Source organism: Palaemon carinicauda, chromosome 4 (genome assembly GCF_036898095.1).
Source record: "Palaemon carinicauda isolate YSFRI2023 chromosome 4, ASM3689809v2, whole genome shotgun sequence".
NCBI classification, from domain to species: domain Eukaryota; kingdom Metazoa; phylum Arthropoda; class Malacostraca; order Decapoda; family Palaemonidae; genus Palaemon; species Palaemon carinicauda.
In genome coordinates, this window is record NC_090728.1 from 187,700,980 (window position 1) to 187,716,712 (window position 15,733).

At 35.1% G+C, this 15,733-nt stretch overlaps 1 protein-coding gene across 1 annotated transcript; it reads right to left on the reverse strand.

Moving 5' to 3' along the window:
* Positions 1-878: 878 nt before the first annotated feature.
* On the reverse strand, positions 879-15,272 carry LOC137640280 (ATP-binding cassette sub-family F member 2). The gene is given in 11 exon segments (XM_068372880.1): positions 879-3,715; positions 4,175-4,423; positions 4,860-5,162; positions 5,665-5,829; positions 6,945-7,106; positions 7,401-7,923; positions 8,715-8,892; positions 9,712-9,760; positions 9,762-9,815; positions 11,070-11,178; positions 15,151-15,272. Coding segments are annotated over 10 exon segments (1,911 nt in total). The 5' UTR covers positions 11,169-11,178; positions 15,151-15,272; the 3' UTR covers positions 879-3,586.
* Between the last annotated feature and the right edge of the window lie 461 nt (positions 15,273-15,733).

The following is a 15,733-nucleotide window of genomic DNA, read 5'->3' on the forward strand; positions in this document are numbered from 1 at the left end:
CATAAAAAGAATTTTCAAAAATTTTTCCGGGATCAAAATTGCTGTTTTTATAGTTACACAATACTGTACTAAAGACAAAGACAATACAAGACCATTTAGTTATAGTTTGTTCTTAAATTCAAGGCAAGAGCCAAGAACAATAGACGCAAAAACAGTAGAGGAAAGACAAGTCATGAAACAAAGCATAGGAAATATAAGTTTGTCAAGGAACCTTTCCTTCGGTACCATCTACGCAAAGCAGAAGTTTACATCAAACACCATTCAAACTAAAAGTAATTCTTCCTTTTCTTCTTTGTCTGCATCTTTTCCCACCTTTATGTGGGGTCGATGTTTCTGTCCAGCATTCTCCATCTAACTGTCCCAGAAGTGTCGTTCTCCATCTACCTTTGTCCCACACTTCTGGGACAGAGGTAGATGGAGAACATCGGTGATGAAGAGTGGGACAGAGGTAGACGGAGAACGCTGGCCAGAAACATCGACCTCATATAAAGTTGGGAAAAGATGCAGACAAAAAAGAATAATAATGACTTTTAGTTTGATGTAAACTTCTATTTACATCATACACCAATCAAACCAAGTCATTCTTCTTCTTCTTTGTCTGCATCTTTTGAAGAATGACGACTTTGAGTTTGAATGGTGTTTGATGTAAACTTCTGCTTAGAGTAGACGGTATCGAAGGAAAGGTTCCTTGAACTTATATTTCCTATGCTTTGTTACATGACTTATCTTTCCTCAAGGAAATATATGTTCGTCAAGGAACCTTTCCTTCAGTACCATCTACTCTAAGCAGAAGTTTACATCAAACACCATTCAAACTCAAAGTCATTAAGCAATTAAAATGTGATTTTGAATGTCATAGGCATGAAAAAAATCAAATATATTCTCAGGACTTTATTGCAGATTTTTAAAACTATTCTAATGCGCATACAATTACATTTATCCGTCAAAGGATATTGAATACAAACTTTTTACACAGTAAAACTGTGCTTAAAAGAGTCGGTAGTTAAACTTCGCACTACATAGAGTGCAGTACATTGAAGCACATAATAATATGCTTGATGCAAGGTTTAACAAATATGAAAACAAATATGAACAAAGAATACAGATGACTCATAAGGGGGGAATTTTGACACTGATTATCCATTGCGCTCGAGTCGCGATAAACTTAATATTTCATAAATGTCATCCTTGATTTAAAAAGTGCAGCTTGAGAATCTAGTTAATGTTAAAGAATACCTGCAGCTCAAATAATAGGAAGATACAATCTTACCCGCAATGATACAGGATTAAGAAGAGTACCCGGTGTTTACAATAAGCATGTGTATATGGTGCTTGTAGAAAACATGAAAAGAATATTAAAGACCAGACTAGGGACTAACGTATTGAAGAAATGAATTTTGAGATTATATATCCATTAATATATTAAGCTGTATATACACAGACATGTATATCTTAAGGAGTCCGTAAAAAAAAATATGAAAAGTAGGGAAACTCAATGTACAGTATACAGTCTAACCTTAGTACTCCTTCCACTCATTACACAATGATTTGACACAAGTACAGTTAGTTACAGCTATTAATAACTGTACACCAAGCAAACAGGTAGCATTTATAATAGCATCTTTTCACTCGAAAATAAATGCAGTTTAATGTCCTATTTACAATTTAAACTGTTAACTACACCTACACCCAGTCACTGTCAGCAAATTAGGAAATACTGTACTGTAGTACTTTGCACCAACTTGTATAAATATTGCCTTCCTTCACTGAGGTAGAGAGTTCCCTTCCTAGATGAAAAGCACTATAACATTTTCATCACACTTTCAAAAATGAGTCAGTCAGTCTTAGAACAGAATGCCAGGACGCAGATGAACGCATAAAGGGTCCCCTACAAGTACGGCAGAAACCATACACTGTCAACTTCAGTATGAGAATAATTTTACTTTATCTGTCTAAGTATTCAAAAGTCAAGATGGGATCCGTGACTAAAGCAAAAATTATAAATTTAAATTAAAAGAGGTAAATAAAGTGTCAGTACCTGTAACTAGAACTATTACCTTTGATTTTTTTTCCCTACACTGATGAACGTATGAAATGGGAAATAACCCGAAAAGGGCTTTCACAGATCGTAAACCTCGGCCAAGGAAACCGTCATATCGTTTAACAATTGCCAACGCAGCCACCTGGCAAACATTTAGTGGGATTCATTTTGGTTTAAGAATTTTATACTAGGTGCTGAGCACGTGGTTATAATGATATTACAATATGATAACCGTACAAGGAAAGCTTAGCTTCTACCTTTACTTGTAAATCTGCCTTTGTTCCAATGATTCAAGAACAAAGTAACAAAATCTGAAGTAATAACTCGCTCCAAATAAAATTTACGGAGAATGAGGATATGGCATTGTTAATATTAGGTAGATATTTCCCAAAATATAAGCAACTAATTTCCATCATTACCTACATGTTAGGCTTCCACATCATGCTACCTTATCAAAAAACAAAACAAGTCTCTCATAGGCAGAGATAATTAATACGTAACCATCAGAACCAATTCAAGCTCGGTACATGAAAACGCAGGAAATCCACCCGAAGACACTTTACCGATAATATTAGCTGTATTTATATCGACATACAGCACATTGTGCAACACTACAATTGACAGTAAACTGCATCAATGCAATTACTGTACTGTATTTTCATTAGCTCCTAAGTTACTGTAACACTCATTGCTTTTGTGCAATAATTGATCTGTTAAAAGCCTCACCTACTTCTCATTGCAGCTTGTAACAGTGCTTACGTAGCAAAAGCCTAGCAAACCCAAGATGTAAACTTGCTTTCTGTCCATGCATACAGGGTAATGTTACCATACATAATATCACATGGTAATGGATAAGAATACAGGATAAAGTCTAAAATCACAGATTTTGTTCCGTTTGCTGAAACATACTAAAAATAAAACCTCTTAGGTAGCAACTAAATTCTGACCACTTTGTTAAACATATTTCCACTCTTACACAAACTTTAATTGGTTTTCTTTCATGTCCTTTGGTTAGTTTTCTTTCTCTAAATTACAATTGCCATTACGTGAATGAACATTAAATATTAGCATACCAATTCTGGATGTTCATTTACTGGCATATTTTTTCTGAGGTCCTGTATTTAAAATAAGCTAATTATATAATTTTCCTTTACCAACAAATAGTCCAACTGAAAAAAAAAAAAAAAAAAAAAAATCACCTTTAAAAAGCATCTACTATAATTTTCTCACCTTTCCCTCTAATAATTTGGTGCTTCCAGCTCACTGACATAAAAACTTCTGCACTTGGAACAATGTCACGATCCCAAGTTTCTCAGGGATTATCTTTGCATCCTAAAACAAAGGATTTGTATATCCCTGTGAGACCTTGAGGGAGGGAAGCTGTAATATTTCTAATAATACCACACAATACCAAGTACCAATGTGGTAATGATTATACATTTAGTTGTTCCACAAAAATTCATAAGGCATATATTAACATTAACCCAAGACTTACAGGGTATGTTTTCCATACTTCCAGGTATCAATAAGTTAGGGAAAATTTGCCTAAAACATCTTCTTTCTCTTTTCATTGTCTTTGAGGACCTTTTTCTTGAGCATTTCCTTATAAGCAAGGATATCTCCGTTCCATTTGGTCGTAGTTTCGTTTTCACAAATCCAAATTTCTTCTGCCACCTGAAAGATGATGAGAATTAATTTCTAATTCAATTTGCTGTCCTACCTTGATGGGAGGAGATCTCAATAATCCTGTCCATGTTAACCCTTTTACCCCCATTGGACGTACTGGTACGTTTCACAAAACTCATCCCTTTACCCCCATGGATGTACTGGTACGACCTTGCAAACAAACTGCTATTTACACTATTTTTTGCATATTTTTCATAACTTTATGAGAAACTTCAGGCATTTTTCAAAAGAATGAGACCAACCTGACCTCTCTATGACGAAAATTAAGGCTGTTAGAGCAATTTAAAAAATATATATGGCGAAATGTGCTTGGAAAAAAAAAAAAAAAAACACCTGGGGGTTAAGGGTTGGAAAGTTCCAAATAGCCAGCGGGTAAAAGGATTAATTACAGTAAAAAAAAAAAAAGTATTACATACTGTAGTTTAGGATACACCTATGACAGCTTACCTGTGAAATCAGCCTGAAGTCGTGAGAAACTAGCACAAGTCCTCCTTCAAAGTCATTTAAAGCTTCTGCTAAACTATCAATTGTATCAATATCCAAGTGATTGGTAGGTTCGTCAAGTAGAAGAAGATGGGGAACTTGGTATGCTAGCCAGGCAAATACAACACGACATCTCTGCCCGTCACTTAATTGCCTTATGGGAGAGACCTGCTGTTTCCCAGTTAAACCATAACGGCCGATCAATTTCCTCACCTAAGGAGATAAAAATTGAGGTATTTTGATTAGCGATTCTAAACTACGTGCCAATAAATTTATACTAAAACCAAATACTGTACGTCTTGATTATAGTGTATACTATCACACCTAAAGGAAAAGTCATAACAACAATCTGCTGAGAGAGAGAGAGAGAGAGAGAGAGAGAGAGAGAGAGAGAGAGATTCTACATTCTTAGTGTTTAAATAATACATTCCTAGTGTTTAAATAATAATATAGATCAGATCAGCAAAGTAGTATTTCCTACATTTAATTATTACTGTAATTATAATTATATCCTCCTTCCAACATTTTACCATTCTTTTCAAAGAATGAGTGATGAACAGCTTATCAAAGACATAATAAAAAGCCTGCAAGTGGGGATATAAGTTTGCTGTGATCATCCCCCCAAGACAAGGAGGAACACACTTCATACCTCGTCTCTCTCCTTCAGCGCCGGGAACTGTGCCATCATATATTCGATTGGTGATGCATCCAAGTCTAGAAGTTCATGTAAATGCTGATGGTATCTTGCAATTCGTAAATGGGAATTCTTCCTGATCATGCCTTTGGTTGGGGTTAACTCGCTGTACAACAGCTTTAGCAATGTTGATTTACCAGCACCATTGGGCCCTACCAAGGCTAATCTGGTATCTAAATCTATACCGAACTCCAAGTCCTTGTAGATCCACGGCGTATTTTCCGAATATCGGAAACTGACGTTCTGAACCATAATTACCTGAAGATAGTGACAAACAAGGTAATATCTTAATACTGCAAACAGTATATATAAAATAATGCTTCAATTGTTTAACAGTATGATGCATTTTCTAATTTGAATCCCATTGTGCAGCGATAAATCTCGTGTCAATAATTCTTTATTGCTGACCTCTATCTTATATCTCATTTTATTTTGATTAGTAAATGCTATTCCATACACACACTTAAATACTGAGAAAAATGGCCCGGAGCATAAATAAGACTTTACTGAAATTATAATATACAGTACAATGATAACTAAAGAAATACTAAAATGTAAAAATCACAGGTTCTAATATGTGCACAGTACTGTGTTTCTTAAAATTCCAAATGCAAGCTCAACACACCACAAAAGAAACATACGGTACACTATATAAGCAAATATTAGCTGTCATTTTCTACTTAATCTTCATTGTTTTTACATTCATATATGGCTATCTCTCTACCAAGTTGCAGATAATCTTTGAATAACTTTTACTCACTGGAGGAGGAATTTTGCCACAATCTTGGAAATAGAAAGATAATGATTTGTCCCTGGAAACCTTTTCTGTCAATCCTCCGGCAACCATCTTGGCCAGTGTCTTTTCTTTGGATTGTGCTTGACGGGCAAGTTTAGCAGAACCGTGACCGAATCTGGCAATGTAATTCTGAAAAGGAAAAATAAAATATCTTACCATGATGGAGGATAAAAAAAATATTTACACGAAAACAATGAGTATTCCCAGCCAGTTTTGGCTAAATATGTTGCAAAAGTAATCCATAAACCCTTGTCAGGTTTCATTATCATTTCATTTTATTAAAATAATCAGCTCTCCTTACACAAACGTACTGAAGTTTCACGTAGCCTACAAAATTTTCCTCTTTCCTTACACATCTCATAAGATTGCTATAAACCCTCAATTTCATTCTTCACTATAATTACCAGCTTGCAGATAAGAGTAAGACTATATATCTTGTCAAAAATGTTTACAAACTCGAAATGGCAACTAAAACCAGGCAGCCCCTAAGCAGAGCATAAATAATCCCACCAAAAAATTTAAATTGGAATTGATATATGATTTTTTTTTTAAATATCACGTTAGTAAAATTGGGCACAATAAATGTTAGAACAAAAGCAGAAATAACCGTAGAACATTATCTTGGAAACTATTGGCACTTTAATTTCGTTTAATGACTGAATGAAAGGGATCAAATGTATTTAAACATTTGCACCATTGCATATACATGGAATAAAAACTAAATTTGCTGTAGTTACACATGTAGAACATAAAGGGCATCTACTGACGAGGGTTTCATATCCGAACTTAGTTGTCATATGTAAATATTTATCTTGCATTCTATTGAGTTGTTTACGATATTCAGAAGTACTGTACTCTAATATTAATATTGACTGATGCATTAAGGTTATCCTCCAAACAGCTTGACAAATCTACAGCTTTTTAACCTATATTGTAAAACTTGTAACTTCCAACAAGTATAAGGACCATCAACTCTGTTGCTCTTTATTTCATCCCTGCAAATTCTATACACAATTTAGCTTGATTCTTTGTCTCTGTCTTTACAGATAAGTTTACACGAGAGGCAAGGGACATCTTTGCAACTTACTATGCAAAATAACCAAAACTGAAAAAGAGATAAATCTAAGAACAAAACCAACAAAGTTACAACTCACCAAATACTACTTTCTACTCCTAACATCAACAACTACTAACCCTGATTAATTCTACAGGTAATAAAATTATTATAAGAAAAAAAACATTACCTTCATATGGGCAATCTGATCTTGTTCCCACTGATACTGCTTCATCTGATTTTCAAGCTGTTCAATTCTCACGCGAACAAAGGCATCGTAGTTACCACCGTAATACTTGAGCTTTTCCTTGTCCATGTGAATAATGTTGTTACAAACACCATTCATGAAGTCCTGAAATATATAAAAATAACATTCAAGCCTTAAGAAGTCTATCGACACTCAATGAGTGAGCAAGCTAAGTTTATTCCTGGCATTCCATGCATCTTTTTTTTTTTTCTCTGGTATATTCAGCAATAACTATGCCTTAGAAATGGTGCTAGAGGAGCATTTCACTGGGCGACACAGGTCCCTCGCCCAGAAATAGATATTTCCTTCGTCAAAATCCCTTAAAAGTAACTTTATATACTATAAAATATATATAAAACTATCTGCAACTACAATGGGGGATATTTGTCATCGACTTACCTGAGAATGTGAAATAATCACCAATATACGTTTATATTTGGCTAACTCTTCCTCCAGCCATACGCAGGCATCTAAATCCAAGTGATTGGTTGGCTCATCAAGAAGAAGAATGTGGGGTTTGACGAACAGGGCACGGGCCAATGCAATTCTCATTCTCCAACCTCCAGAGAAATCTTTACATTTCTTTTCCATCATTTTATGAGTGAAACCTAAACCGTGGAGGATAAACGCTGCTTTGGCTTCAGCTGTGTCGGCGCCAAGATCCTCGAGACGCTCGTACACGTCCATCAACTGATCCTGCGACTCCTCGTCTTCGCTCACAGCCAATTCCTCGGCCAGCGCTTCTAAACGAACCCTTTCATTGTCGACTTCCATTACACATTGCAACGCCGTCTTCTCAGAGGCTGGCATTTCACGTACTAAATGGAAAATGTCAAGGTGTTCTTGAATAGGAACTTCCCGATTAGCTAAACAAGATAGGAGCGTAGATTTACCGCAGCCATTAGTGCCAATTAAACCGTATCTGAAAGGGTAAAATAATGAATCAATTTATTTCATCAAGAAAAAAAAAACAAAGCATCCTAAACGTAAATACAGGAAGTACAGTATTCAAAAATAAGAAATGGAGTGAAATACAAGTGAAATAGGTGTCCAAGATTCTGTGACCCCACCATTATATCAAAGTCAATAAATAATAAACAATAAACCTTTACCTTCACTTCTGCCTATTACTGCTGGTGCCCAGCGACGTAATATGTTATAATGCTTACATCTTAGTACTAATGGCATCCTTTTTAGGAAAGGTTGCAGGGGTCCTAAACTCTCATCACCCCTGGTCAGATAGCACGCATTTTCCTAGATTAGGTTTAGCTTGCATCCTACAACTCCTTATAGCTTACTAATTTGTTAACAGATTTTTCAATTTGCGCAGGATGATCACAGGAAAGGTACACATTTTTTACTATATATCAGTGCTTGTGACTAAAGTGAAGTGAAATTTTAAGAAATTCCAAGACAATTACAGGCTCTACTATACCCAAAAATCTGAGGAGCCAGGGGTTATTACAACACTTTGCAAGCTGGTCTCCATTAATGTCTTCATAATTTTAATTTACAGAATTTGGGACCCAAGGATGGTCCCGCACTTCAGTAGATTGTGTTCAATAAATGTAAGCTTTCTTTACTTCGTTTCTTTTCACTTCAACTTCACTATTTACTTCAATGTACTCATATTTCATACAATTCTCTCAATTCACAAATGCTTATACAGTACACAAATAAAAAACTTATTGACTTATCTCCATAAAAACTGACCTTCTGCCACAATTTAATTCTAGTTTGGTGTCCTTCAGCATCTCATTTCCATGGAAAGTGATAGAGAAGTTGTCAATCTTCACATCCCGTGCACGTGGGTGAATGGCGAGGACACCGGTACAAGATCTAGCTTCGGCTGCAATTCTCATATCTTCTTCCAGCTTGCGGCAAATCATTTCTAGTAAGAGGAAATGATGTATTAGATTTGAAGTTTTTATTACTAGCTGAACTACAACCCTAGTTGGAAAAGCAGGATACTCTAAGTCCATGGGATCCAACAAGAAAAAATAGCCCAATAAGAAAAGGAAATATGGAAATCTACTATATGAGAACAAACAAAATATATTTCAAGAATAGTAATAACATTAGAACAGATCTTTCATATACTGTATCAACTATAAAGAAACATGTCAGCCTGTTCAATATAAAAACAACTGCAAGTTTGAACTTTTGATAGTTTGGGGCAAAGGTGAGTAAAAATTTTCTAGTTTTATTCACATCTAGTCTAATCACTTTCACAGTTCTTTGAACAAATGTTTTTATCTTGACCAGGCTGACATGAGTCTTTTTATTGTTTATATAAGACATATCTATTTTTGACGTTAATTGTTTATATAGGGCATATCTGTTTTGACGCTGTTACTGTTTTTTAGAATATATTGTTAATTTATTCTCATCATTTATTTATTTCCTTTCCTCACTGGGCTATTTTTTCCCTGTTGGAGCCCTTGGGCTTATAGCATCTTGCTTTTCCAACTAGGGTTGTAGCTTGGCTAGTAGTAATAATAATAATAATAACAACAATTACATTTCTAAGAAGGCCTCAAAATCACAAATTCTAAAAGTAATTTGTATCTTTCCTTGCTATACAATCACAAATTCTTTCTTTGCTATACAAACGCAAGTTCTTTAGCAGGGGCCAGCTGTTGCCAGAACCTTACCCCTCGTAAAGGACGAGAAAAAACGACCTATGTGGTAATGAATTTATCATACATACCTTCGGCACTGAGAGGGGCATCAGTACCATTTACTCCGTTGGTCATGGGGAGTAGTTTCTCTAGAATTCTTCTTTGAGTTGTTCGAACTCCCATTTTCTTGTGCCTACATATAAAGAACATTATATAACAAATGCTATTTCTTTTCAATTTCGAATCAAGCAAGAAATAAAATGGTTTGCTCTTCTATATAAAGTACATACAGTACTAAGTTTACTATTCTATTTTCTTCACTAAAGTAATAAAATTGTAAATGAGACAAGATGAAAAAATATTTAATATGATCATTCACTATTTTAATTTATCTATAGAAAAGGGGAAAATTCAAGAGAGGAAAATGTCTGGCTTTAATTAAATACAAAATCATATTACAGTTCACCTGAAACATGAAAAAATTCAATACTCAAGTATAAGGGTTATGGTATATACATAACAGTATTGCATATGAGAAAAACCTTACAATAATTCTAGTTTGCAATTCACAAGAAATATTGATTATCTACTGAATATTTAAACTAGCAAGTTAAACTTTCAATACACAAAAGGGTCTACTTTCAGTACAACAAGGTCTCCTTCAGCTTCATGTATATCAATCTAATTATTCCCTTCATATTTCCTATTCATGACCTCATAAAAGTGTTCCATCTAACGTTGCCTTCTTCATCTTTTGTTATAACAGACCTAAACAATCTAAATTTTATTCCAAATTTAATTACTACTTTATATGGAAGGAAGGAAGGAAGGAAGGGAGGGAGGGAGGGAGGAAGGAAGGAAGGAAGGAAGGAAGGAAGGAAGGGAGGGAGGGAGAGAGAGAGAGAGAGAGAGAGAGAGAGAGAGGGAGGGAGGGAGGGAGAGAGAGAGAGAGAGAGAGAGAGAGAGAGAGAGAGAGAGAAGCAACCTAATAAACATAATGTACAGTTTGCACTTTACTCCAGTCATGAAAATTCTGCTTTTGTTACCATATCCAATTTGTCCCATATTCAAGACCAAGAAATGTACATGGAATGGAAACATAGTTAGAAATTGAGAGTTGTTTTGTTGGTACTTCCGATTCTAAATAATTATCTAAGCAAACAGTAACATACTGTTGTCTACTGCGGGAAGGGTTCGAATAGAATCATTTGAAGTATATTAATTTTCTAGGAACCAACCAAGACTTAGAAGAAGTACCATAAAGCTGTCAGTGCCACCCCAATGTTTATTTTTGTAAATATGAAAGTCAACTCTGAACACAACACAGACACATACAACTCCACAAATACAGAAGTAGCATGTTGATAATCAATTCTATAATCCCAATACAATTTGAGTCCATTTATTTAACGAATATATTTCAATAAAATATAATTTTCTTAATTACCTCCTTGTCCTCTTTGGATTCTATTTTCTTTCCAGTTTGTTTGGCTTTAGCTGCTTCCCTCTTCTTCTGATCACGCTTCTTTTTGGCATCAGACGGCATTTTGTCAGATCTGGAAAAGATCGGGGTTTAGAATTTGCAATAGTACACCATTACCATAAAAATCTAATTAAAACAGTACATATTTATACATATTCTTAAAAATCACCAATACCATAAAAATCTAATCAAAAGTATGTAAATATTCTTAAATATGCGAGATGAACAACTAACCTCTTAGTTGGTAGAAGACAATGCTCAATGAAAAAAACAATGAAATTTCAATAAACACCAAACATGACGGGGGAAAAATAATAAAGACGACAAAATGGAATAAATCGTGAAGATCTAATAAGGCGGAAGATTATATGGAGAGAAGAGGTTTTAGTGGAAGAGGATGCCTTTGATAGAAGGCATTGGAGGCCGCATCAGGCAAACAACACCTTAATTTGGGATATGAGTGGGAAAAGGGTGAAGATGCAATAATTAATGGATCAGCAATGAAAATAACTGACAAAGTACTGTATTTCAATGAACTCCTGTACAATATATTGAGTGGACACAATCTTTAACAGGAGGATAACCCATTATCTGTTTTGTATATACATTTCACCTGTCACTTCAAGAGAAAACATTAAAACCCAAGCCTTGTTTATCCATAAAAAGAAATTCAATGAATAAATGCTACAATGATCAAATAATCAGTTTTATAAACAAATAAAAGAAACATTTTATCATTTTGGTGCTTAAAAGTTAAAGTAAGTCTTGAAATTATTATAAAGCTGTCAAAAATAATTAAATCTTGAGACTATTTACTTGCATAAAGCTCTGTATTAGGAAAACGAATATGATGTTATTCACAGCGCTGTACTGTTTCTCCAGTCAGTCAGTCAAAAGGCCAACAGCCCACTAACACACAATATACTGAATGCATTTACAACATATGAAAAATAATTTGAGTTTGAAACAAATTTGTAAAACAAGAAAGCTTTCATTCATTTACTCCGGACAGCGTATACATGTACTCATCACGCACACAAATTACAGTACACATTAAGATGTTTACATGTGTCGCCAATTAGAGTAGTTAATACTGGAATGATGGGTTTATATATGATACTTTCAACTTCTAGCGAACCAGGAATTAGCTATAAGAAATGGACATGGCCTTCACTGTCTTGGATTACAGTTCTATTATTGGGGGTACACTCGGGCATGCACTTCTATCTTACTTGTCCTTTTTTTTTTTTTTTTTTTTTTAATAGTTTATAAGTGAAGGATCTAATTTAATGTTACTGTTCTTGATATAATTTATTTTGATTGTTTATTCTTCTCTTGCAGTTTTATTTCCTTGTTTCCTATCCTCATTGGACTATTTTTCCCTGTTGGGGATTATGGCATCTTGCTTATCTACGCCTAGCTTGTAATAATAATACTGACCAACTAAAATACGAACCCCATCTCATTCTCTTAAGCCAATTGTATACTTTTGGGAGACTGATAGACCTTGCGAGTTACTCAACATGCTTTGCTAGCATTCACTTTTGGCAGCTTTGTTCTTTGTATGATGTAAACATTAGCAGACTTTTGAACCAATTAAAAGCTTCCAATTTTTATGCACAAGTCCCTAGATAGAGCCACTTTTTTTCACCCTTAGCTTCAGTTCCAGCATGATTACTGTTACAAGATGATGCATCCCAGTGAGTAGGCATTTTTTCCCTCTGGTTATCCTGTGTGGAGCCTTTGTATATCAGCGGTCAGTTCCTCCCGTGTGTGTACGTGGAAAATGGACACCAACTGACCTAAACTTCCCCACCTAACCTAACCTAACCTACAAACCATGCCCGTACATACTTACCTAACGGAGGGGGGCTAATGATCCCATGTGAAACCACCCCCCCCCCCCTACACTGCATATACTTAGACAGCTGTCCTCAATACATACAGGTGGCTGATATCATAAATACACCCCCGTGTATTTTATCATGTGACCATATTATGAGTTTTCCTACATTCCCTATAACAAAAATTAAGGGGGATCCCTGTGAGAAACAAGCTTGTGGGTGGGAAAACAAATAAAGATTGATTTGCAGCAATAGTAATGATCAGAAACGTATAAACAAAAGTTGGAAAAATACAGTATACTCTTCACAGAGGCATGAAACTAAAGAATCATATCTATATTTCACATAAAGTCCTTAAATAGTCTTCGCTCCGCCAAGAAAAACTATTGCAAGCTCATGAAATGGGCAGGAGGTAATGGATGAAGTGCACATGTCAACATTATCATTATTTTGGTGATACTTATTACTTTCAGATGAGCAATTAAAAATACAGTGAACGGTGTTATAAATTATTATCAATTACCAAAAAATAAAATTACTATACTCTACATTACTAAATAAACTAAACTTGTCTCTTTGAGACGTCCTCTCGTGACAGCAGTCGTGCTGGAATTGAAGGGGAGGGAGTGGAAATAGCTATTGTAAAACTACCAGAATATCTGCCACTACAGATCACAAATAATGCATAAACAGTAACCGCATACGTCTCCCTAATATAACAAATTGTATTTGACAATAACCCCGGTGTTCACATTTCAGTTGAATTCCTGTTTGGTTAAAAAGCAAAAGCTCTTACATTTACCAGATCCTATTCTTCTGTATCTTAATCAACCATATGGTGCCGCTTCCTGCTTGACTACAAAGCTTCGGTAAACCAGCAGGTTTGTTGTGCAGATGGTAGCAGGCTTATTTAAACTGGAATACACCCTAACCTAACCTAGCCTGCCCAGATATATGATCACAGTTATCCAAACTGCTGTCATTTAGGAAATTATTTTTACAGTTTTCCAGTAAGGTTTTTTATTTCAGAAAATGTTGTCTCAACAGAAACTAATACCGCAGTTTCTCTCATACAGCGTACGAGAGTCCTCTGCAGTCTTACCATGGGGACTCAAACCTCTAAAAAGCCAAAGACGTTTGAGGACACCTTAGGGAGAGAGGATATGTAATGGCTCCTCACTTAACCTTCCCCTTAGCAGATTAGGCTGAGTAATGTCTATTGGGGGTGCAGATATCTATGGTTATCTTCGGATACATCCCTGATTATACACGATATCTTCAGATAGAGGTTCCTGGGGTTGGAAGCCTGTGATACCAGACGTTAACTCTCTTGTAATGTCCCTCACAGAAATATCATATAGTAAGAGGCAGCCGAAGAGAACTTCCATCAGGAAATGGCTATCTCACCCAAAATTAGATTTTTCCTACATCAAAATCCCTTTCATCTAGCAAGAAACTCAAAAAACACACTACTCTAGCCTTAAATAGATTAAAAAAAAACCTCATGGTGATAGCTATGGTTTATATCACTACCATACCGTAATAGAAAAAAATATAAAATAGTCTATGCTGTGGGTTTAGCATTTTAATCCTGGCGTGAATACGCCTAAGCCTTCCTAAACATTTATCTAGGTAAGGTAGGGCATAAAAAAAATGCAATAAATTAAAAAAAAAGACAGCAAAGCCGACGGCCGTAAAATGCACCATCGCTTGGCCAGGCTAGATCAGATATAATTAGGCCGGAATCACCCCTATGAGCACTTAAATATAAAGTGAATAACGGTTTAATAAATGAAATAGATTTAGCTAAAATATAAAAGGCGGAAGTTGATTTAACTTCTTCCCTCGTTGTGCCACACACAAAGCCGATGATGACGCAAACCATATTTGTAGGTCAACGCTCTATCACGATTGCCAAGGTTAAATTGATCTTAATGAGGGAAACTAATCGTTAAAATTAACCAGTACATAATTCCAGTCAAATCTCTACTCCATATTCCCTAATTGCAACAGACTAAATAAGGTTATAAAGTTTCCTATTGGCGAAAGATCATACAGTAATGGGTTTGCATGCATGGTCACCTTACAACAGATTGCCGTATAAATTGGGTCTATTTTGGGATTCAAATACTTCCCAAATGGAGTTCGAGCAATTATAAAACCATAATTTAGTTACATAAAGCGATATATTACAAACTTACTTGGTAAATAGGTGTTCTGGACAAGGTAAATTTCCTCACGTGCGAGTGTGAATCCGGGAATACCACTTCCACCATCTGTCACCAGATGGCAGACTACGTCCATAGGGCCAGGGAGTGAGCGTAATGTGTAAAATATTATTAATATCAGCTTATTTATATTGAATTTAAACTAATATGTGACCACAAGATTCTAAAATTATAAAAATGGAACACTATTGTAGTATCTTTCTCAAATAAGGAAGAGAAATAAATGTATAATTAATGTTTGATTTGTGTTCTACATATTAAGGGGCTATATTTTCTCCCTTCAGTATAAATTGGCGGGAAATATTCACATTCTTAATAATAAACTTTAATTTATTTCAATAACATTAAAAATGCAAATGACCTTTTAGATTATACCTCTATGATTAAATAAAATTTACAGTTGAGTAATGACAGTATTTCTATCAGGCTATAACTAATTTTATCTATATATTTCCTTTGGAAATGCTTTCTCTCTCGATAGGGATTTAAAAGAGAATTTTAACATTACCTGGAATAAATTGACAAAAACTGATAAACTGGAATAATTCCATGAACA